The sequence below is a fragment of the Notothenia coriiceps genome, unplaced genomic scaffold, assembly GCF_000735185.1.
Source record: "Notothenia coriiceps isolate Sejong01 unplaced genomic scaffold, NC01 NC01_scaffold00037246, whole genome shotgun sequence".
Lineage (NCBI taxonomy): Eukaryota > Metazoa > Chordata > Actinopteri > Perciformes > Nototheniidae > Notothenia > Notothenia coriiceps.
The window spans coordinates 15958408-15982210 of record NW_011369947.1 but is presented as its reverse complement, the minus strand read 5'-3'; the positions used below and the strand labels follow the sequence as shown (position 1 = coordinate 15982210).

Sequence of the window (23803 nt, the reverse complement as noted above, 5' to 3'; positions counted from 1 at the left end):
CCCCCCCGAGTCATTCTCATCAGGTCAATAGAAGAAAATCTAAAAACTGCCTGTTTTTCTTTTGGAATTCATTTGTTTATCCAACCAATTACTGAATCTGAACGTTTTTTTGTATTCATACCTGTGGGTAATTGGTGCATGCCTTCCCCCCGATTCACAATACAATTGGTAATACGTAAGGCATGATGAATAAATGTCTGCACGGGTGAGCCAAACTCACACCAAAGTGCTACATTGTTTTATCTTTTTATGAATTTCTCTTTATTTGTCTTGGTATGCTGCTTGCTTTTTGCCCGTGCTCGATATATAGAGGTTGTGAGTGTGAAGGTGGGTGATAACAGTCTGTGTTGCTTTGAACAGGTGAACAACGCAACAGCACGAGTGATGACAAACAAAAAAGTGGCCAACCCTTACACGAACGGTAAGCTCCAGACAGTATCGTAAAACTTAAAAATAATCAGGTTTTTCGTTCTCATTTTCAGTTGAGTTTACTTTTTTCGTTCACCAGGCTGGAAGCTGAATCCAGTGGTGGGAGCTGTCTACGGTCCTGAACTGTATGCCGGTGAGAGAACTTACAGCGTGTGCAGCTCTGAATGTTGAGTGTTGTTTTCCCTCCCTCTCCAACCTCACTCGCCGCACCATACCTGAGGCCACTTTCAGCCACAACCAATCCCGATCTGACCCCTGCATTTCTACAATCGAGCTCATCCTGCACCTACTGAACATGAAATTCCCCTCAAATCAAAGTGAATCTGAGAGCGTGGCAGATAAGAAGTGGATGATCCAAGTTTCTCTGAGTGGCTGAGGGAGCCTGAGCCATTGTTTGCGCCGTGTGCAACTGTAAAGCTGAAAAAAAAATGATTTCAAGAGCAGGCGCCCCTGCAACTGTTATCAGATTGTGGAGGCTGCTGCTGTGGATGGATTTGCCAAGTGCGCCAGATTGACTTTTACAGAGCTAACCGAATAAGGGAGATTGAGTGAGCGATATTGTTGGCACCTACCCTGTCGAAGGCCGCTATTCCTTCTGCTCTCCGTAATGGAGGAATGAGATGAGCTCAGTGGGGTTTTCCCTATCTCTCTCTGCCTCGACATGCCAGCTTTATTGCTGTATGTTATATGAACCCTTTGCATTTTAATGAGGGGGAAATGGTACTATTTCATTTGGAAGAAGTGCTGAGCACATCGCGCCACTTTAACGGCTTTCCTTTCTGCTCATTAGACTAAAATCTGTTCATTCCCCGGACAGCTTTACGGCGAACCTCTAAATAACTGTCCATGACAGAAAGCAGTCATCTATCATTTTTATTTCATCCCCAACCCCTCACCCCTTCCGTTCCTCCTCCTTTCCCCCTAACACTCCCCCGGTTTCGACATCTTCCCCTGATAATTATTCACGCACATAAACACGCACACATCCCTTCGAAGGTGCTCAAACAGGTACCGGGAAAAATGTCACTAAATGAAACATGCGGACATTAAGTAACTTATGTAAACAGTCATTTCACTGACCTATATGCTCACAACACTGCCCCCTTTTTTTTCACGCAGACCAAAGCATTCCAGCATACAGAAATAGATAACCTATGTAGAACACAGACACTAATACATGTACCCGCTTCTGTGCACACTTTCTCCGTTTTGCACCCACACACACTCACGCACACACACACACTTCCCAAATCATCTCATAAATCAGAGGGAGTGTGGTCCACCACTCCAGGCAGAGGAAGCAGGAGGGGTTGGGTGATTTATTGGCTGCTAATTTTTCAAGTCGTCTTGACATGGCACTGGAGTTTGCCAAGCCTAAACGACAACATATGCTTGCCAGCTGGGAAGATGGGATACATAAATAAGAGATACATTTTTTAAACAAACCCGCCCTAATGAGCAGCAAAAGGCCGCTTTTGCTATAAAAAAAACAACAAAAAAACAGATCATGCTTTTTGACTTCTTCCCACCTTATGAGCATCACAGGATTCAGGACATACTCCAGAATCATCATAGCTACAGTTAATATACTCTTGGTGGGAGTAAAGTGGGATATAAAGGCGATTAATCACTGTTTATCAGTCCTCATTTCTGTGCGGGAGATCAGTGAAATTGGGAGCCATAAATCCTGGCTCGGTGACAGCACACTTCGTCTCCATTCGTCCTGGCGCTACAGGTTTATTGTCCTCAAAACCCATTCAGGAGAATGACGGATGAGAGCCTCACGCCGGCTCCCCGCTCTTAACCTCTTCCAGGGTAGATTGGCTCCTCCTACTGATGGAGAAGTGGGGGGGGGGGTGGGGAGTCCACATCCTCTGTTTCCACCTAAAAACTCCCCCGGAAGCCTGGACAAAGGAGCAGGCTGATTGGATTCCCAGTCAAATGGAGGTATTGGCAATAAAAACATAGCAATGAGACAAATCATGGCATCCAGGATCTGTGCTCACCTTGTCCTCCTTTACTGTGCGCTGATCTGGAAAACTGTTTGTAAAACAAACCCCAGATTTAGTCCTGCACTAACTCCTATATATATATAGGTACATATATACTTAACAACGACCATCTGTCTGCCTTTTCCCTGGTCCTTTGTACTGGCTTAATGGCACCTGTGCACCTTAAAGTTCAAATGATGCATACAGTGATTGTGTGTGAAGCTAAAGCTAGCACAGAAATGAACAGAAAGTGTGTTTAAATAAAGTTTTAAATCATGCATATTAGTATTTACATGTTAATCTATGTGCATATGTGTTGTGCACATGCAGAGATGCAGATCAGTAGGCATAACATCACTTTTAATTGGCATTCATTTTTATTTTTTCAACATTTATTAAAAAAAATTACACATCAAAGGATGGATTAAAGTGTAAAAAAGCATTGAGAGGCAGATACATTTTGCACTATTTAGTTCTTTTGACAACAGTTGGCCGACTTATCTGGATTGTTCCTCTAGTTGGATGTGTTCAGCACCATGGACAGCTGCCACTTAGAAATCCCTTCATATGGCCAGTTCCCCTCAGGCTGACAGAGAGGGACTCTCCTCTGCAGCTGATTCCTATGGAGACAAGTAGCTTTTCACAGTGTCTGCTACTAAGGTGGAGTTTTCTTGAGTACTCGTGTAAAGCTAGCAGCTGCATAAATGACAGAAAAGAAAGGCTAATTGCTTATTATAAGTAGACAGATCCCTTCATTGTTGGAGTGTACGTTAGGGGGATAATTAAGCTCCAGACTCTTGATTAGATTAAGCTGTTTTCGGTCCCCAGTGCGTGGATTAAGTGCTCGTTGCCCGATGTATTTGAGCAGGAAGTATTAGAGAGATCAACCTTGTGGAAGATCAGATCTTTCTTTATGGGAGCGGTTATGACCCCATCATTGGCACAGAGCTGGATTACCTCAGGTCCAACTGGCTCTGTAGGTATTGAGCTTCTCCCAGGTTGACACATATGACATATGAGGTGCAGCGTGACCCTGCCGCCCTCCAGCGCATAACTCATATTTTCTACATTCCCCCCTCCCTCCCCCCTCCTGGAAAAAGGTGTTTGACTTTGGTGGCTAGACCAGGTTTGTGCTCTCATACACCATAGCTGTTGTTGCTTTTCACGGGCTTACCCAGGTGTGACAGTGCCTTTGATTTATGGGTTATTATTGAAGCAGTGTAGCCTATCGCCAACTCATTATAAGTTTACATTCACATACATCACCGCAAGCATGTTGCATACAAATTTCCAAAAAAGAAAGGATTGGACTTTCTGGGGCCTAGGTGTAGTAGCGATTTGTTAAGAAGAGAAGGAAAAAAACACCTCGGAAACTATCAAAGAGGATTGTTTTTGCCCTTTAGCAAACCGCACTCAGATGTCCACTGCTCCAAAAAAAGAGACTAATTTAAATGTCAAGGTCAGCATTATAAATCACTTGGGGGAAAGGGGGCACCCTGCGAGTCCAGGCTAGTCTATTGGTACGCTGGCAGCAAACAAAGTGTTGTGCACCTTAGAGTGTGCGTTGAATGGGGGGGGGGGGGTGTTGCCTGGCCAAATGAGACGCAGAGTTTGAATATGTGTGCAGACCCACTAATGGAGCGTGATGTTAATGGCAGAAGACATTAAACCTGGCTCTCTGTGTTTTTAAAAGCACCACTAATCTGTCTCCCTGTCAGCTTTATTGAGGCAGCGGGGCTGGGGTGTGCATCGTTCATTAGGGTGTTCACTAGCCTCGTCCACCTGCAGGGTCAGACTCTGTACACGGCACGGCAACGCCCGCCCGTCACTCCCTGCACGCCACCGATGTTTACACTAGCCACCATCATGGATCTTCATTGCTTCTTCGTCTGCCATTGCGAGGAACTGCCTGCTGTCGCCTTGGCGGCAGCGGGTCCATCTAAAACACATCGGGTACATGTTATTAACCTGTGCTAGTCGCCCCAACTGATCACCCCCCCCCAACACACCAACAAGGCCAGACCCAGAGCTCCTCTTCACGTGTCTGATTGAAAAGCGTTCTGCGATGAATTCACCGAAAACATGTCATGGAAATGAATAAAGAATAATAAGGTGAGGGGAGGGTGATGAGAGGGCGTCGCTGGGGATGATGAATAATGGGGATGACTGTGTTTTGATGGACTAGGCATGGGGGAGGGGGGTAAAGAACCTGGGAAGGGGGATGTGAGGGATTTTTCGATTGCTGGAAGGGAGGAGGCCAATTTAATCATGTCTAGAGATGGCTGTGTTTGTATGCACCTCCATCGCTTGTAATCAGACAGCCACTGGACTGATTGAAGGTTAATTAGAGAGCGAAGGATCACAATCGCCTGTCCTCTAATGATCTGTGACCGCGGGCATTGTGCTCACCATCACACCAACCCTTGCTAAAGCCCTTTAACCACAACCCCTACTCACTCACTGGTAGCCATCAGCAGAGGACATATGTGGCCTTGTGATTGGCCAAAGATGGTCCCAGATGGGTTTGGGATGGGGTGATGCTAAGGTTTGGGGCTTGGCTGTCCAGCCCATCTGCTCCACGCTCCCTTGGGGAAGGTTCCGATCATCTAGTCGGGTTGTTCAACAACCTTCCACTCGACTGTAGCCAAAAACCTAGAAACGCCCTCTACCTCTCCCCCGTCCACCCTCCCACTGTTCTCCTCGCTGCTAGCCCATTGTGTGGAAACTATGCAAAAGCTGTGGTGCGAAACTAGTGGTATTGCATCCATTACCTGCCTCTGCTTCAAGGCTGCCCCTCGCCAGGCACCAGGAAAGGATGCGTACAGCAAATGTGGATCCTTGCTGAGTACGGCACAAAGCAGCGAGCTGGGAAAGGGGAGAGTGCTCGATGAGGCGCACCTAGAAAAGATTAAATCTATTGTTTCCTTGTCTTCCCCATAATGCATTCTGTCATAGGCAAAGCAGTGCCACACGTCTCTCTCTAATGTATTCTGTCAAAAGGTAAGCAATGCCAAGTGGAGGATGTTTTCTGAAAGTCATTTTCTCTCCTTTTCCGTAGTAACAGGGTTTCCCTACCCTGCCACAGGCGCTACCGTGGCCTATAGGGGTGCCCACTTGCGAGGCCGAGGGCGGGCCGTGTACAACACGTTCCGCACAGCTCCACCCCCACCACCCATCCCAGCTTACGGAGCGTGAGTATTGAATCTCTCACCTGCATGCTGAAAACAACAACGATGAGCACTTCAGACAGCGCTCAGTGTTTTCGTCGTGTTGCTGCTGTAGGATTTTCATGCTCCAATTATGTTTGCATGCACATGCTACAGTCTTACATACTGAATGTAGGTGTGCCAGTCATACATTCACATTTCAAAAAGGAAACACTTCCTCCACAAGGTTTTGTGACATTTTTAGTCATTATTCATTATAGTTATTTAAAGTTGACATGTTATGCACATTTTTGTTTCATATTAGTATTTTGTGCCTAGTGTGACATGTTCCTACTATGTTACGGAAATGGAGGAGTCCAATTGAGGCGTTTCAGTGTGGTAAGAAATGTGGGATAAAGGTACACAAACACCTATATGACACAGTACAGCTTAAAAGGGCCTCTTTAAACGTGTTCAAATAATAACACTGGTCGCTAGGTGTTGCTGACCTTTAACTCAATTATTCCCCCTTTATGTTATTCTACTCTGTTTGTCTCAAAGGGGTTGTACTCCTTCGGGGGGCAAAATCATTGTTGCTATCTAGGTATGTTCATCCCTTAACTCTGCCTATCCTTATGTTTCTGCTATTGACAAACGAGGAGCTAACAAAGCCACAGGGAGAGCTGCAGAGAGCCCAGATAGCGTATTACTGGGCAGATCTCACTGGACTGTGACCAGGGTCTATGTTGATCTCCTGGCTTTGTGCAGCCACTGCCTCACACTCGCTCTTATCAGCAGTGGTCTGTGTGGCCGTGGGAGAGGTCTGACGGGGGCCAGCCCAGGGCCCACTATAGCTGTCTATCTGTGATTGGATCAGGATCCGTCTTACTTGCAGGGAGAGACTTGCTGTCCAAGCTCGGACTAGAAAATCCCACATGCTCTATTTTTCCCTCCCTCCCACTCCAGGGCCCTTTCGCTACTGATGGCAGCTGGTTGATTTATATAACGGAGTCATGTGATGGAGCTCCTTTGCTGCCTTCTTTTGTCCTCCCCTCCCCTTCTCTCCCGACCACCTCTCGACAACACTGCAGCAACTGGAAAGACAAACAATTTGACCAGAGCAGAAAATTGGACGAGGATGTGAAAGGGTTGCACTTTTTCCTTTAATGTGTCATTCATTATTTGTGGTTCAGCACACTGAAGCTGCAAAGAGCTAACCCCACAGACCCTCAAATGGTGGAAATAGGTGTAGGGCTGAGAATCAGGGGGTTTTCGGAAACTAATGATCCTTGTTTCTTTTATTTCACAGGGTGGTGTACCAAGATGGCTTCTATGGTGCAGAGATCTATGTAAGTACAGTTGGCTCTTCCTCCTGCCTGCTTAGATGAAACAGAAGTAAAGCAGACAAAAAGCCCAGCCCTGGAGACAAAAACGTGATCTCCTCAGCTCGCAGCGCTCCCCCAGCCTCGCTGCCAAGCCGGCGTCGATTAGGCCTCTGTCTGCTGTGCCAAGAAACCCAACAACCACTTTTAAAACCCCCTCTGCTCCTCCCTCTCTCTCTCTTCTCCCTTCCTATGATCTCAGACTTTGGCAAAGAGGCAGAACCCAGGCTCAGTGTCCCGTGTCAAGTCAGGTCATTTCTTACTTTAGATTTGTCTGCGTTTTTGAGGCGGCTCGTTCCTCCTTCTCTTCCGTGTTGTGTTTGTGTGTTCAATCCGAAGGGTTTGGACGGGATATCCCTGCCATGCCCCAGGGGGTCTCGCGCAGGCCTGAGAGGAGCCGGTTTCCTCCCAGCCATCACCATGTGGGAGATAAGAGGAGCGGCAGCAGATAAAGGGATTAGCCGTCCCTCTGGATCTGTCCGTGCAGGCAGGGTCATATCGGGGTTGGCCCTGCTGCACGTCGCCCTTGACAGAGAAAAGCATGGACGCTGTGGAGATAATGCTGAAATTACCACGGTGCCCCACTTTGACATTCGTCCAAACGTTTGCGGAGGGGATGTAATTTGTCCCTTTTATTCTGCCGCTTTTTTTCCCCGTCTAGCGAGATAGCGAGATGACAGTTGCCTCTCACTTTTGCCCAGTGTCTGGGAGCACGGTTGCTGAACCCCGGTGATATATCACTTACACACCAGCCCACATGATAGGACTGTATTTCACTGCTTTTTATTGTAGCGGCATCCACCACCACAGACGAGACCCGGGCTGTGCTCTGAGTGATATTGTTTGCCTCTCGCACTCGTTCAGCTACCTCCAGCTAAGTCCTGCACCCAGATGTCCCCTGACCACGGCCCCGGCCAGGTCGCTCCATCACTCAACCCGTCACGCCAGACCCTGGTGCTTTACTGCCATTAGTTTTGGCACTGGCCACTGCACTGCTTCAGACTGGCTGAGTGCGCGTGGAGGCCTCGAGTGACCAAGAGCAAGCCGTCCCTCAGCCCTCAGTGTCCTCCACAATCATTCAGTGGACACTGTCCTGCTGTCAAAACCAGCAAGCTGATTCGTCTAGGCTGCTTTTTTGGAAATAAATTACTCACTGACATTAGCAGAAACTGGCTGCGTATAAATTTACTCTACATACATCGCATGTGCTTATATATATGCATGCATGCATCTCAATGTGGAAGCGCATACATACATGAATGCAGAAACACGCACTCGGCACGACAAAATAACAAATGTGCTGCACTGTTGTGTGCAGGATTTGACAATGTGGGAGAGTGATTTATTGGTCCGTGTTTGTTCAGGCTGTTGCTGTAATCAGCGCAGTCCCAAGGCATGGCTGTCCCACAGGAAGTCATCTGCCTCGAGTGCTGGGACTTCCTGTGCGTGGAGTGGGATTCTCTCGCCGCGGCCCCTGACCTGATTTTTTTTCACATGCAGCCGCAACCGCCACAACCACTGCACCGCTGCCTCCCTGCACCACTCTCCGTCGGACGTCTTCCCCCCGTGAGTTTTAAAAATGAATGAAAACATGCATTATTAAAAGCCACCTATCCACGGTATAGACGCAGATGGGCACACACTCCACTGGCACTAATAGAAAAACAGTGGGAGAACAGCTTCATTTCTCAAAGAGAGTAATAGCAGCACTCCAAAATGAGGTCTTTAATTCCTTCCCCACTCTGGCAAATTAATACAGCGGTCCTGACTCCCCAGCGGTCCTGACTCCCCAACGGTCCGGCCGTCTCCTGCCTTCTTACCTAATTTGTGAGCCGAGGGGGTCTTGTATAGGTAAAAGGGTCTCTTCAATAATGTAGCAGCTGCGCTTCCTCAATCTAAAATATTTGGTTCACGTGGCCTCTTGTTATGCTCTTGCTGACAATGACTGACCCCCCTCCAATCTGCTGCCTCTCATTCATCCCCCTTTTGCCACCACTTGCCTCATACATCAAACAGCGCCCTCTGGTGTCTGACGTTGCACATGCAAGCAGATACACTGCGGTGACATTTTAGGCAATCTGTGTATGAATTATTGTTTGTGTCTGTGAGATCTACCCTTTTCTCTCTGTGTGTTTAATTATTGATTAACACTTTGCTATGTTTACAGGGAGGATATGCAGCATACAGATTTGCCCAGCCCGCCACCACCGCTGCTTACAGTGACAGGTGAGAATCCCTTCATCCATTCTTTATTTACCATAAGGGTTGCAGTCGAATCGTAAAAAAACAAACAGCTCCAATCAGCATTTCCTAACCACTATTCCTTAATTTCATGGAAAAACATCATGGGGTTAAGTAAATATGTTAGAACAATTCATCAGAACTTCAGGACCCGCCCCCATGCACACTTATGGTTTTGTTTCATGCAGACTTTTGGAGAGTGATAAATATATTCTTCATTACCAAGGTTGGAGTTGAAACAAAAATACATTTGTTGCAAAAACGCATAACTTGTTAGGCCTCCACCTCTATCGCTGAGTGTTTCACCATTCAAACATGTTGAACAAGTATATCCTAAGGTAAAGGAGATTATAAAGGAAGCATTGAAACTCCTTACCTTATCATCTAGAAAAGCTGAACGGCTCTTATCACGGCTGCCACTAAAGTACTTCCGGTTCATTTCACTCCGTGAAGAACCTTCCTACGCAAAATTGTAAATTGGACCGCAACCCAAGACTTCTACATGTATTAGGTGTTGCATTAGGCCCAGGTGGCATCAGAGATCAATGCATGAAACATTGTGTGATCCCAGGGGTCATAGAAACACTCATCATCATCAGAGTAAGATGTTGTATTTATATACAGTACTTTTTAAAAGGGCCCCATTATGCTCCTTTTCAGGTTCATACTTGTGTTTAGAGGTTCTACTGTGAAATGTCTCCATGCTTTACATTTTGAAAACAGTCTTTATTTGTCTCATACTTCACTCTCATCAGCACCTCTTTTCACCCTTTGTCTGAAACCAGAGCCCAGTCTGCTCTGATTTGTTAGCTGGCTGCCTGCTGGTGTGTGAGTGAAAATGTATAGGAGGAAAAGGAGAATATATGTGCGTGAGAGGACCAGTATGAATTACGGCCTGTACGGCCCCTCATAAATAACACCTAGATAACACACTACAGGAAAGGAAAAACCCTAATCATAACAGGGCCCCTTTTAATGTTTTATTTTGTTCAGTAAAGCAGAGATCCTAGAGAAGGCAGATATTGCCTCCCCCCCTGCACTATAAGCAGAAGATACCAAACGTATTGCTCAATAACCAGCGTTGAGTTTAATGATAGACACTCCGCACCGTGTTCGACAAGCTCTTTTTGTTAATGGGAACTTCGATTTAAAGCAACAAGTTGATCCTGCAGGCTGTCAAATAGAGGGAATTACAGACTGGAGTAGAAACAGATGAGGAAGATTGAAGGAAACCGAGTGTTGAGAATACAGCAGAATGATATCGAGCAACGTAGAAGTAGCAGAGAGTGGATTTTAGTTTCAAGCAATTACAGTGCTTTCCTCCAAAAAGAAACAACAATCGTCGTCGGAGAATGTGTGTGATGAATCATCTTCTCTTGCACTTTTGTAATATTCTATGGAGGTTATTCCGGGTTATATATATATTTTTTCCCCCCACCTCTCCAGTTATCTATTAGGCAAACCGTCATATTCTTTTTAGCTCGGAGCTAAAGAACACACACCGAAAAAAGAAGGACTAACCTTGTTGGACTGGATGAGAAAAGCCGTGATATATGTCGTGACTCTGTGCTTGTGATGGGAGAGTGGGTATATCACTGCGGTATTTATGAATGGCCTCAGGTCTGTAGAGGGGAGGTGGAGAGACAGAGAGCAGGGGGGAGATGGACCGGCAGGAGCTCTATCACTTCTGAGCGATGTCACTCTGGTTCAGGTGTGCTCCGTTTGAGGAGGCGTCGCTGATTCATTTCGGCCCCTGAAAGCCGTTGTCAGCCGGGGATGTGGGCTGCTTTGGGAATCTAATCTGGGAAGGATTGAGCATGTCACTTGTGATAACGTACACCCTGCCTGAGAGCCTGAAGATCATATCGATAATGTAAGATTTATCAGGCCGTCGCCGCGGCTCGAATTATGAGCAGCCGTGCTCGGCGAGAGCAGAAATTGGACAGCGGATTTCTTTTTTTCTCTCTCAGTGATTTAATTCCTGTTTTTCTTGCCTCTGAGATTTAAAGTAATTCGCCCTCAACTTGATTGTTTTGTTTGTTTCCTTTTGAATAAGCGGTCGTGCCCATTGGATCAATAGGGGTTTGTTGCTATTGTTTACCTTATCAGACTTAACCGTAAACAATCAGAAAGAGGTCACCAGGATTGAGGAAGGCGTGTGAAACCCCCTGAAAAATATGAAACATTTATTATCTGGAAAGCCTCCTGCAGTGCCACAGGCTGCACTACCAAAGCCCCTTTAAGTACCTCTAAAGTTCATAGCAGCGGGCGTGATGTATCAAAGAAGCCTAGAGAGGAGCCAGTGACATTGTGGAGACCCTGCCGGCCTCCATATGGATCTGTGGAGGCTCTGCGACCTTGTGCAGGGTGGTTTGACCTGCCAGGCGTCAGCACTGCCACTCTGGTGAGAGTCATTTTGTAGATGTATTAGCCTTAGAGGGCCTGTGGGGCTCAGTGCTCAGTGAAGATAAGAGGACCATGGAGACTCCCTCTGACCATCTCATGGCGCCGGCCTCCTCCCCAAGGAGCCGAGGCAGCCTTTCTGATTTCACGTCCTGCTCACTGACCTTGGGTGCTGCCGGACGTAAATGGACCGAGCCATATTTAGATCTTATATAAGTCAACGTAGCTCATGCGAGAGGCATGAGCGGCTGTATGTCTTGTTGTTTCCTTTAGGAGAATTTCCTCTCCTCTCTCCACTCCCGTTTTATTCCTGGTTGAGTTGGTGCCCTCAGTCCTTGGCTGGGTGTGCCTTATCTGCTCCGTGCAGACCCTCATTTGCAAGCAGGCATTGAGGGGAGAAAAAAAACCGGAGGAAAGTAAATAGAGGAATATGTGAAGTCGAATAAATAAATAAATGAGGCAGACACATCTTGTCCTGTCTCAGAAGGAAATTGGACGGATTAGTTCCAAACCAGCAACAATGAAAAGACAGGGGCGTGAGCCCAGTGTGCATTCTGGGTAAACAAGAAAAGGGTGAGAGACCAAGCCCTGCAGCAGCCACTGTGCCTCCTTCTCTCTCGTTCTTTCTTTCTCTCCGCCTCCCTCTCTCCCTGCTCATTACCTATTCCTTGCACCTAATCAAGATGACAATGAAAAGACAAGTATAATTCAGCCACCTTTGAACTCCCCTTTTTGAACCACCTTGTATAATGCAGGAAGCCCAGGAGGCCGGGGAGGGAAATAATTGATTGTGTTAGAGACTTGAAAGAGTTGACTCGAGGGCTCGAGCATTAAACAAGCATGCATAAATGTTCCGCTCTCCTCGTCAATGATAGATCAATGACTGTCCTCTTCTGTTCCTCCTGTTGTGCAGCTATGGCAGAGTCTATGCAACGGCAGACCCCTACCACCACACGATTGGCCCCGCAGCCACATACAGTGTGGGGACTATGGTAAGTCTTTGAGGCCCCCGTCTGTATTTCTGCGTGCACCCCGTCTGAAACACCACGACACCAGCTAGCACACACACTCACACACACACACACACACACACACACACACACACACACACACACAACACTCACACACACACGATTCCAAAAATAAAGACCAGAGACTGCAGCAATCACTGGTCTTTATTTGTGTATTTATTCATCAATAGCTTTTTGTCACGCTATATGGCACGCCCTAGTGGAGCTCAGTGGTAATGCATGTTGAAATAAGCTCCGACACTTAACATACTGTATGTCATGCAATATTAATTTGACATGTGTTCCTGAAATGAGAATGAGTTTGTTTCCAAACCCAAACTTTGCATCTTAACATAACTACATTTCCCAGCATTCTGTTCATCCTACACACCTCACTACAGAGTGAGCTGGATCATCTTCTTTACTTTCCATTCAGTCCAACCAAACTTGAAGGCATAAGGTTGAATTGTTAATGTCTGTTTTTAGCTAGCTTTTGCAGCTACTGTAACATCAAAGATGAAAAGTGATGATAAATAAAAGAGCGTCTTTTTTTTAAACAGAGAGAGTTTCTCTTTTTAGTTTTGATGATGAAGAGGAGATGGGACCAGGCTCACAAAAACCAAACCTAGAGATTAAGGACCTTCAAACGCATGCAGCAGTGTGCCGTGGGACATAAGACAGAGAGCGAGGCGGGGGGGGGAGGGAGTTGTCTCGCCTTCCCCCTCGTGCCCACAAGCTTGATCCGAAGCGTGCTCTCAGCTTGAGAAATGACTCAAATTTACAATTCCGGCATGCATGCGATTTTTCACTAACATGACAATTAAAAAAATGTGCGTACAGTTCCCCGGTGCAGCTGCTAGCTAAAAGCTTTCATTAATTAAGACATTTCTTTTTCCTCTTCATTTACTTAATAAATAAAAAATGTGCTTGAATGTTTTTTATTCTTTCTTCTTTTTCCTCCAAACTTCCTTCCATTTCTCTGACACTGATGGTTTCCTCTCAACCAAAGTAGAAGATTTTGACCAACTAAAAATACCTCATGTTGGAACTCAGGCAACAATCGGAGGGACTAGAGNGGGGCAGGGGTTTGGTGTTGAACAAATGGCAGGGCTACTGGGAGACAGGCTGTGCTGAGGGCCGACATCCAATAAACTCATGGGCCGAAGAGAAGGAGCAGTGTGGTTCTTAATTCTTTAATCATATTTGATTAATGGTTCTCCAGCAGAGAGGAGTCATTTTTGCATTTTAAAGCTATACAATAATTAGTTCCTCTGAGATTAAGGTTTGAGATTCTCTTTACTCACTTCCAGAGTGCAGAAGCGTCTCGTATGGATGAAAGTTTCGCACCAGAGAGAGGACTCCCCGAAATTAGGCAAAATTAGCCTTTGAAGACATTCAGTAGCCTTTGGAGTTTGTCTGAATTCCTAATTGCAGCAGAGCCACAGGAAGATGAGAGGAGGGAGGGAGGGTGTGTGTGTGTGTGTGTGTGTGTGTGTGTGTGTGTGTGTGTGTGTGTGTGTGTGTGTGTGTGTGTGTGTGTGTGTGTGTGTAGGTGTGTGTGTGTGTGTGTGTGTGTGTGTGTGCAGGTGTGTGTGTGCAGGTGTGTGCAGGTGTGCAGGTGTGTGTGTGCAGGCATAGGCCCACTCGCAGGCTTTATGGGTCTCTGCCCTAGATAGGAATGTTTCTTCATCAGTAGAAAAAGCAATATGTTTTAATTCCCTTAAGAAATGAATTAAAGAAATTAAAATGTGAAGGCCCAGCGTTTCTTTAAGAAAGTGCTCTTTTTTGCACTTGCCCAATGACACTCCATGTCCACCAATGCATCCTAAATAGTAATGACCCTGTTCCTAACACACACTCCAATTATTGGCTTAACATTTTCAACCCCACTAATGATCGTCCCCGTATGGAAACTCATCATTCCGACATATATAAATGACTTTCATGGAAAAAGGAAGGAAATTTGTGGTGAAAAAGAGAAACGGACTAAAGCTGTCACCTGAATACTGATTGGTACTTTTTCATCTTTGATGTTGCAGGCTAGCCTATACAGAGGAGGGTACAGTCGCTTCACTCCCTACTAAAAGAAAGAAAAAGAAAAGACAGAGACATTACCGCAACAAACAAACAAAACAAAAAAAACGATCTTAAAAAATAACAAAAAACAACACAAAACAAGCAAAGGCCCGGTCCTTGGTGGAGAGCTAAATCAAACTAAAAGCTTCCAGGTCCCCACGCTGAGCCCCTCCCCCTGACACCCTCTCAAGCTGATATTTCTACAACAACCTATTTGATGTCATCATTGGTCTGCTCTTGTTTTGTATTCATTTTGTGCTTTTGGTTTTCTTTTGGAAAGTTTTGTATGCACATGTGCATTACCTTGATTGCTGTATATGGGTGCTGTGTCACCATAACCAATGTGAGCCTACTGCAGCACGCATGATGCATGCTCAGAGGTGTGTGTATACGCAGCCGCTGTCATCTGACTAAGAATATACTGGGGCATTTATTTTTTATGATACATGCATGACAAACTGGAAACATAGCAGGTGTTATCGGGTCCACGCTGATCCAATTTCAATTTGAACCTTCCATTACGGACAAAGAGCTCGGTGTACACGCTGACTCACATGCCTCTGTAATTCTTAGCTCAAAGACGGCACTGTTCTGACTGCTTTTGTTTTTTCTTTAAACGTTGGAGTGTCCTACTGTTGTGCACTTGCAGTGGAGCCTTACAAGCTGTACTATGTGGTCTGACAGCATGCAGACCACTGCCTGAAGGTCAGATTTCTGTCTCACAATGCTCACACTTTGGCTCAGTCTTCTGCAAATCACTCGATGTTTGTATGCAACTATTCTGCACGGTTCTAGAGGGGAGTGGAGCGCTGTCTTGGTTGTGTTCAGGAACAAAGAAAACTGTTAAAACGGGGATTGAGCGTTTGTTTTTCCAACCAGCAGCCTCGGTTTGCATCGCCCATTCTAGTAGTTGGCAGTGATATTTTAAACATTAAACGGGGATTTGCATATCAATATTTTGGAAAAATAACACACCCATTTTACACATACACAGAGCTTTTAGAAGAACCAAATTCCTTCTTGTATCACACCCAACTTGGTAAATGGCAACGTCTCTTTAACTCAGTTTTTTTTTAAATATGTAAAAAGTAATGTTTTTAGACCATGATGCTCCTCGAGAATTAGGGGAATGAAGTATAAAGTGTTTTCACTGGCTAAATAGTTTGAGTCAACTTGCTGTAAAATATAAAATTGAAGAAGTGCCTCTCTTTAATGTTGCCATTCAAACATATTAACTACTGTCGAAATAAAGTTAGAATATTTTTCAACATAGTCAAAGGATTTTTTGTATTTTTTAATTGAAAATCATTGGTGATGCATTATATAGGAAGGCATTTTAATGTCTTACTCACATAAAATGACATGGATATTGAGGGGAATAATTGGTAGATACATCAAGATAAATTACAATCTCAGAAGCTTGTAAATAGGAGTTATTAGACGGATTAGTGCAATTAATCAATTAACTGGTAAATCTATCATAAGAAAATTTATATTATGGATCCAACTTTATCTTTATCATTTTAATCTGCATCCCTTTAGTTTTGGATTTCTGTGTGAACACTACAAGCTATTTAAAGACGTCGCCTTCCTCATTTTTGCAGAACAAACAAATGGCTAAATAGTTGCAGATGAACGTAATTTGCAGAAGACTTGGCACTAACACCACGGCAGATGAATTGTACTCAAGGTGCGCTGTATTATCACAAACACACTGATACGCAGTAAGGACACAGCACGGAGGTGGTTGAACCCAACAGGGGGCTGTTCTGCATAGAGTCTCTTTTTAAACATTTCACAAAATGTTTTACCTCAGGATAAACTAACTGATCACAGACAACAATACAGTGCTACACACTCCTCAGCAGGCAGGATAGTTTATTTTCTAACACAACCAGCAGGTTTGTCCTCTTAGCAAACACAGCTTTCTATACGAGATGATTTTTTGTTCAAGCAGAGACCCCAAAAGAGGACGATAAAAAACGACTGTACTGTTGTTCTTTATTAAAGCTACTGTATTATATATATGTAGACATATACTGTATAACTAAGTTTACACTGCATACTCACACGTACAGTACGATATATTCTAAAAGCACTCTGGAGACGTGATGTAAATGTGTAGAGTGCAGCAGAGCTCGCCTCTTAGTCCACATACAGTGGTTGCATTGGCTTCTATTACAACTGTGTGCTACGTGAGGCAGATTGAAAATGAAAATCTCTGTGTAGCTGTTAGCGGTTCAAGATTTCAGTGCAGCTAGGAATACAACTCAAAGCTATTGCTGACAGTATTTTATTTATATGCACTCACAAAAGTGTTTGTGGTCTCAGAAAAAAAAATCAGTTTGTTGCACTTTTGCTTTTCCAAACTTTACAAGATGTTACATATTTATAAAAGTATCCTATACAGCTAGTTATGTCTAGTCCAGATGTTAAAACGATATGTTGTATATCAACACACAAAAAAAGAAAAATTAACCCATAATCTCATGAGTCTAAAAGAATCTTCACGTGGGTAAACAAATGTCGTTCTTCCTTTTATATGCTAGCACTTAGTTTTTATATGAGTCAAAGCAAACTTTGAATATTACTTTTAACCAAACAGGTGAAGTTGTTTGTGCATTTGTGTGAGTTTCTAGTGTAAACTCTGCAGCAGAGTTCATGTGCGGGTGTTGGTTAGTGACCACTATTAGGAAAGCTAGAATGGAATTAAGTCGATTTTAGTTTTCTGATGTGAATGTGTGTGCCTATGTGCTCTATATATACATATATATATACATATATATATATATATGTATATATATACATATGCATTAGAATGTGTGTGTGCGAGTGTGTTTGGGATAAGAGAAAGAGGAAGTGAATGCAGTTTGCTAACATATTGTAGTTAAGATACAGTTTTACATGCCTTCACTCTAAGTCCCTGTAATAACATCACAATAGCCTCTAAAATATCAGTATCAATCAAATATTTTTAACATTACACAGTCATAGAGAAAAACAAAAAGTACTTGGCCACGTTATTGACATGTATTCAGTATTTATCCAAGACTTACAATGTAATTCTAACAAAAACATCATAATTCCAAACATGACAGAATGCATCACAGAACTCATTGATTGACTGATGAGTCAATCAACATAATATTTGCAGTCTAAATAACCACTTTATAAAGCATTCAAATGATATATGATGATATATCTGTAAGAGTAGTTTGTGCACCAAAAATACAGGAAAATGCATATCATTCAAAATGGCCGACGTCCATGTGGGCGGGGCCTTGCTGTACCATGGAGCTTTTTGTACCATGGCACATTCAGATGGACACGTGTGCCAAATGTGTTGTCAATCGGACTTCAGTGAGAGAGGTCTGGCCTTTCCGAAATCTAAGACAATTTTCAGTAGACACATAATAATAGTTTTTCAAATGTTTATTTTTCTTCGACAAACAGATTTAATTTGTGAGCTACCACTATTCCTTTTAAATATAACATGACATTTGACATGCAATTAATCTGTTAAGAAATAGATTTTTTCTGCTCTCCACCCTAGGACAGGGGTCTGCAACCTTTTTGACCAAAAGAGCCATTTTGTCTGGAGCCGCAAAACATATTTGATAGCTTGATAGCTTATAAAGTTGACAAAAACTACAGTTTTTTTGCATTTATTATTTATTACATTATAGAAAACTGTTTACCTCTAATAATAAACAAAGAACTCTTATAAGGAGAATTAAAAAAAAATACACAGGCCTACTTTAAAATAAATCAACACAGCACTTGGGGAGTCCTCTGCACCTTTGAAGAAAATTAATATAATTAAAATGGGCCCACTTTAAAATAAATAAAACATATAGCTGCACCCTAAAAAGAGTTAACTGATTGAATTATGACTGAAGATCGTCAGCTGTCTTCCTCTTCCGTGTTTTTCCTCCAATACATAAAGGCTGTAGCACCTTTGACAACTTCTCTCCACATATCAAACATACCGGTAAGCCAGCATCGTTTGCTGTGAAAGCAGGTAACAGTCCTCGCAGAATTAAACCCTCTGTGTTCTTCCGATACTTTTCTTTGATTTATCCATAGTTCGCTCATCGAGCCAGGGGTCAGTTTATTCGCCTGCAAGAAAAGGCGCTGGTGCAGGACCGTGGCAGAATGTGACGCATATTTTAGTTGACCTAATTAAAACTTCTTTTTTTTATCTGTCACACTATCAACTCAAAATAGAAGATACGAAACATTTTCAACCGTGCAACAAAATATAAATAGTCCTACAAATATTTTTATTTTATTTCCTTCTTATTTTTGTCTTAGCTCAAGGGAGCCAGAGCAGTGGGCTCGAGAGCTGCGGGTTGCCGTCCCCTGCCCTAGGAGAATTTCGAAAATGTTCACTAAAAAGCAGAAAATTTAAAGAAATTCAAAATGGCCGACTTTCAAAAGTCGACAGGGGGATGAAAGCCAACTGGAAATATAATTCTACTGCGCTGTTATTAAAGGGACACGTTTGAGTATTGTCATCTGGAATCTGCTTCTATCAGTCTGCACGGGTTTGTTTACAGTTTACAGAAAAAGTTCAAATTAGCATTGTCTATATGTGTCAGTGTCAGCTTATCATGGCTTAAATGTTAAAGACAAAACATGTAAATAACTGGATGTCGGTATTGTAGAGGTCTGAGCCTTTTAGTTCTGCAAGTTAAAAGTAATCTAAATGTGAATTTATAAAACAGACACTTTGATATTTTCTCCGTTTAGTTTGCTTTCATTGTATTCCATAACCAGCCTAATATGCAACCAGACCTCTTTGAACCACACATCTGTTCGTATTTATTAATGGTAGTATTGAGAAACGTTTACATATCAGCAGAAAAATACTCTTTATCCATAATTTATATTTAATACAAGTATTTACTAAGCCCTGATAAGCTGGCAGGTGCATTTATTAGTTAAAAAATATTTGTACAAAAGAGAACCAAGCTAAAAAGTTACAGTACTTGTAAATACATTTAGATGTATATACATATATCGCAAATCTCTGATTAACTGTTTTATATGTATTCCTATATGAAGTGGGGTCATCTGTGTATTTTCAATTCAGCTGTTCTTGAATTGTATGTAATTTCTATAATGAGAATATATTGTCTGAAAGGTGTAAAGTAATTTTCTTTTGGATTTATTTCATAGTATACTATTATGACATTTTCTCTTATTTCATGGATTATTTATGTGACATATAAGTAACCTCTGATTGTTTTCAGTGTCAGAATAAAGCAGTTATAAGAACATTATGTCTGCCTTCACACATGGATGTTGTTGTTGCTGTTTTAAGGGTTTTATCAGAATCTGATTTTGGACTGTTGCATTATGTGTGCATCTTATCTGTTTGTTTAAAGCATTTCATCACTGAGCCCTGTTGGTGCCTGGCCCTTCAGATGGTTGCAAATAGGGACAGCTGCTACATTATGATGGCGATGAGAGCTTAACACAATGTGAATACAAACATATGAACAAGTTCATTTCAATTCTATAACAAGTTTTGCAAATTTGGAATTATTCACACATTTGACAACAATTGATTGCAAAGAAAAACAGACAACTGTGCCGATATGTGGCAGCTGATTTCATGTTTATAATATCTATATATAATATAAATACCTTTCAAGATGAATTGGCAGGATTGAACACAACATCAACTTCAGCGCAAACCTCCGCCAATGCCAATGGTGCATTCAGGTGCTCCTCAGATTTCCTTTTTTACAATTCAGCAGATTTTATTTGGTGTGCTCATGAGTTTAAAGTCATAACGTTAAAACAACATGGACACTGCAAAATCCTGCTGAAAGAAAAACAAACTAACAAAGCCGGTGGTGGAGTTGATAAGGAAGAAAAAAAGAAAATGCAATTGTCTCAGGTGTAAGTTGTATTGTGTTGAACTCTCTCAGCCATCATAGTCTGAACAACATTCCATTTTATTGGGGTGGCTGGAAAAATCTCGCAAAACCATATCCACATGATATCACATTGTTATTACAGCTGAACAACCAAACACATCTGCATGGCTCGACACTACTTGGTCTTTGAAGAAGAAAGCTTCTCTGTTATCCGGCCCTTTAATGGGCTCCACTTTTAATTGCTAAAGATAGACTTGTTTAAACAAAGTATGAGTGAAAGGAACGCAGGCTGTAATACCTGAACTAACCCCCCCCTGAATACTTCCTGTCCGTGGGTGATTAATATATTTGTCTCCGCAGCCCTCTCAGTTCGAGGCTGCCTGTCAGGGAGGACTATATGTGGCTCCGCTGTATTGTGCTCCCTCCCTGCTGAGCTGTAAGGCTGCATGAGGATATTTTTGTATAGCGGTCCCTAGCGAGCGCTCAGTGAATCCGAGCTATAGGAGAGATGGGGCGGGGGGGAGCAGCTCCTCCATGAGATGTATGCAAAGGGAGACGGGGTGGACGCTGATTGAGCACGCCACTTGTTTGTCTCTCTGGATTGGAGGGAGGTGGGGAGTTCGGGGGGAGTAACGCACTACAAAGGCAAATTAGAAGCTCGTCTTCCTTTTATTCCTTTATTTATTTATTTGTCGGAAGAGCTGCCAGAGATCCATCCGAATTAGCGAGCATGTTGTGACGAGGGCCCCGAGAAACTCGCCTTGCCTGCCCCTAACACCCCCTCCTCCCCCGCTTCCATCCGGCCCCATTACACTGAGATTTTCACTTTGCACTGCCAAACCGCCGATCTCCACTTGTATGATTACAGCGGACTGTGATCTGTATTCTGGGGAGAGCAGCGGTAGTGTTGGCAGGCGCGAGGCCTCTGCTCCCGCTTCTTTTATGTCACATTACAAGAACGGGATGAAGAGTGAATGAAGCTGTTGTCTCTCTGCTCCCAAACCTTTTTTGCAGTAGAGTTTTTAACATTGTTTCATTTTTTTGTGACAGTTTTTTACCCATTTTGCACTTTTCCTCCTTGTACATTACATAGATGGGAAAAATATGGGTTCGGAGGGCTTTACATGAAGTTTCCATACATTATTTCACATGTTTACTTGTATTTTAGTTTTTCAAAGGACTTTTTTTCCAGCATATTCTTTCCATGACAAGATTCTTACTCCTAAAAAAACTTGTTTAGAAAGGAATAAACTTGCTGCTACACTTATAATAAGACCTCTCATTATATATGCCTATGATAACATTCCATTCTGCATATTTACCAGTCTCCCTGCTTCTCTCCCCTGTTTCCAGTAAATACAAAAGGAAGAGCTGTACTCAGTATTGATGGACATCACAGATGAAAACAACGAAGGGAGGAGAACTAGCTTTAAGAAAATAACACAAGAAGAAGAAGAAGAAGATGAAAAAGAAGACGAAAAAGAAGACGAGAAGGAGTCCCTCTACTGAGGCTGGCGAGGGAAGACGGGAGGCGTACAAAGTGGCGCCGCGGCAGCGGTGTCGAACCAGCCACAAACTTGACAGACGGAGTGAGCCAGTTTCCACCAAGGAGCACCTTTTTGCCGTGTAGAAAAGACAGAGAGAGAATGAAAAGTGTCCCGTTATTATAAAACATTTTATTTTTCTATACTTTTGTGATTTACAATGGTAAAAAGTGTGTATAAAGCAGTATATATGTACAAATCTGTTTTTATGTTTTTTGCTAAGGGAGATGAACAGTTGGCCCTTGATGCTGATTCTGTGGTATGCAGGAAGGAGGAGGGAGGAGCCCCCCCTCCTCTCTCTATGGCACACTGCTCTGTCGCAGAGGTCGTGTAAACAAAAAACAGAATAAACAAATGGAAAGGTGGCAGGGAGAGCTCGGCAGCCAGAAGCACTTTCTACGCTCTACTTCCTGTGGGCGGAGTCAAAGGTCAGCCTGCTGGTCTCACTGCTCCGTCCTCTTCCTTCCAACCTCCCTGACCTCCTTCCTTGCTTCATCACTTCCTTTTTTCGGGCTGGTGATGTCGCTCCTTTCTCCTTGTTGCGGTGTCACTGGCCCCGCAGCGCCTACTGTTAGCAGCGTCCCCCGTGGATACTGTCGTGATGTCACTTTCTCCTGGCAGCACCATTGGGCATCCCCGCCCTCCCCAATGGGCAGCGATTTCTGGTTTACAGCGTTGGGGAGTGGGGGGGGTGAGCCACGGCGGGACGGTGAGACGGTATAAAGCCGAGCCCCCGGTCTGCCCCTCTCCACGCCCCAGCAGAGGTCACTGACTGAGGACTAGTTAGAGAAAATGGCGCAAAAGTCGCCGACTTTACTCACCTGCCAGACTCCGAGCCCAAGCCTTTGTGTCACTCTGCACCGACGGACAAGCTATCAGACCAACGATGGAAAAAGGTGCGTACAACTACCAAGGATGCACGTTTCCACCTGAAGAGAATAACTCATCAACGTCCATGTAACAAATTGAATTATAATCGAATAATCCCATTGTACTACATCAGCAGGTGCATAACCAAAACACAAGCCTGAGGCATATAGACTATGTCGCTAGATAAAACATTATAGAAATACAGTAGTGCCCATCCGACGGTAACAAGGAACGAGGGCTGAAATATGTCAAATTGTTTGTCAATGTATTCTGAGAATATTTATTTGTGTGTTCCTTTTTTTTTTTTTTTGCAGCACTGAAAACTTTTAAAGAGGAAAAAAAGTGTTCATTTAAGGCGAAACCTTAATTCTTTATATCAGAAGAGTCACTGTAAACGTGTTTAAAAAGAATGTTGGTTCAGTTCTTTGAATGTACATTAATGTCTAGGGTGTCCAATAAGTATGTATTCTTTTTCTGTATATAAATATATATACATATCTATTATATGGGCTGTGGTGGTGTCAGGGAGTAGAGGGGGTGGGCAGGAAACGCCTCTGGCCCCCGAACATAGATATCAGACCCCCTCCAACTAAATATATCCCTGATATTTACTGTAACATGTGATCATGTGTTATATGATTGAAAGTGTGATGGTGATAGTGTGAACTGATCTTCCCTGAACCCCCCTCCCCCCTTTATCACACAGATAGATTTTACAATAATGCAGATTTACACACATCTATGCCCCATCTAATGCAAGACATCACATCCTGTTTTAACCCGACAGAAACTTCAGGAAAGAAATCTGAAGTCCTTCAGCACC

General features: G+C 43.5%; 1 protein-coding gene across 10 annotated transcripts in view; it reads left to right on the top strand.

Moving 5' to 3' along the window:
- rbfox3a (RNA binding fox-1 homolog 3a) overlaps positions 1-23761 on the top strand; it is a 265880-nt gene extending 242119 nt beyond the window's left edge. For 4 of the 10 annotated variants that reach the window (XM_010794992.1, XM_010794994.1, XM_010794988.1 and 1 more), the window contains 8 exons: positions 361-421; positions 509-562; positions 5479-5611; positions 6876-6915; positions 8449-8514; positions 9116-9174; positions 12506-12584; positions 14642-17459. In XM_010794992.1, coding sequence (XP_010793294.1) covers positions 361-421; positions 509-562; positions 5479-5611; positions 6876-6915; positions 8449-8514; positions 9116-9174; positions 12506-12584; positions 14642-14686 — 537 coding nt within the window. In that variant the 3' untranslated portion in view covers positions 14687-17459. The other 6 variants (XM_010794995.1, XM_010794996.1, XM_010794993.1 and 3 more) reach the window with 4 other exon arrangements.
- The last annotated feature ends 42 nt before the right edge of the window (positions 23762-23803 follow it).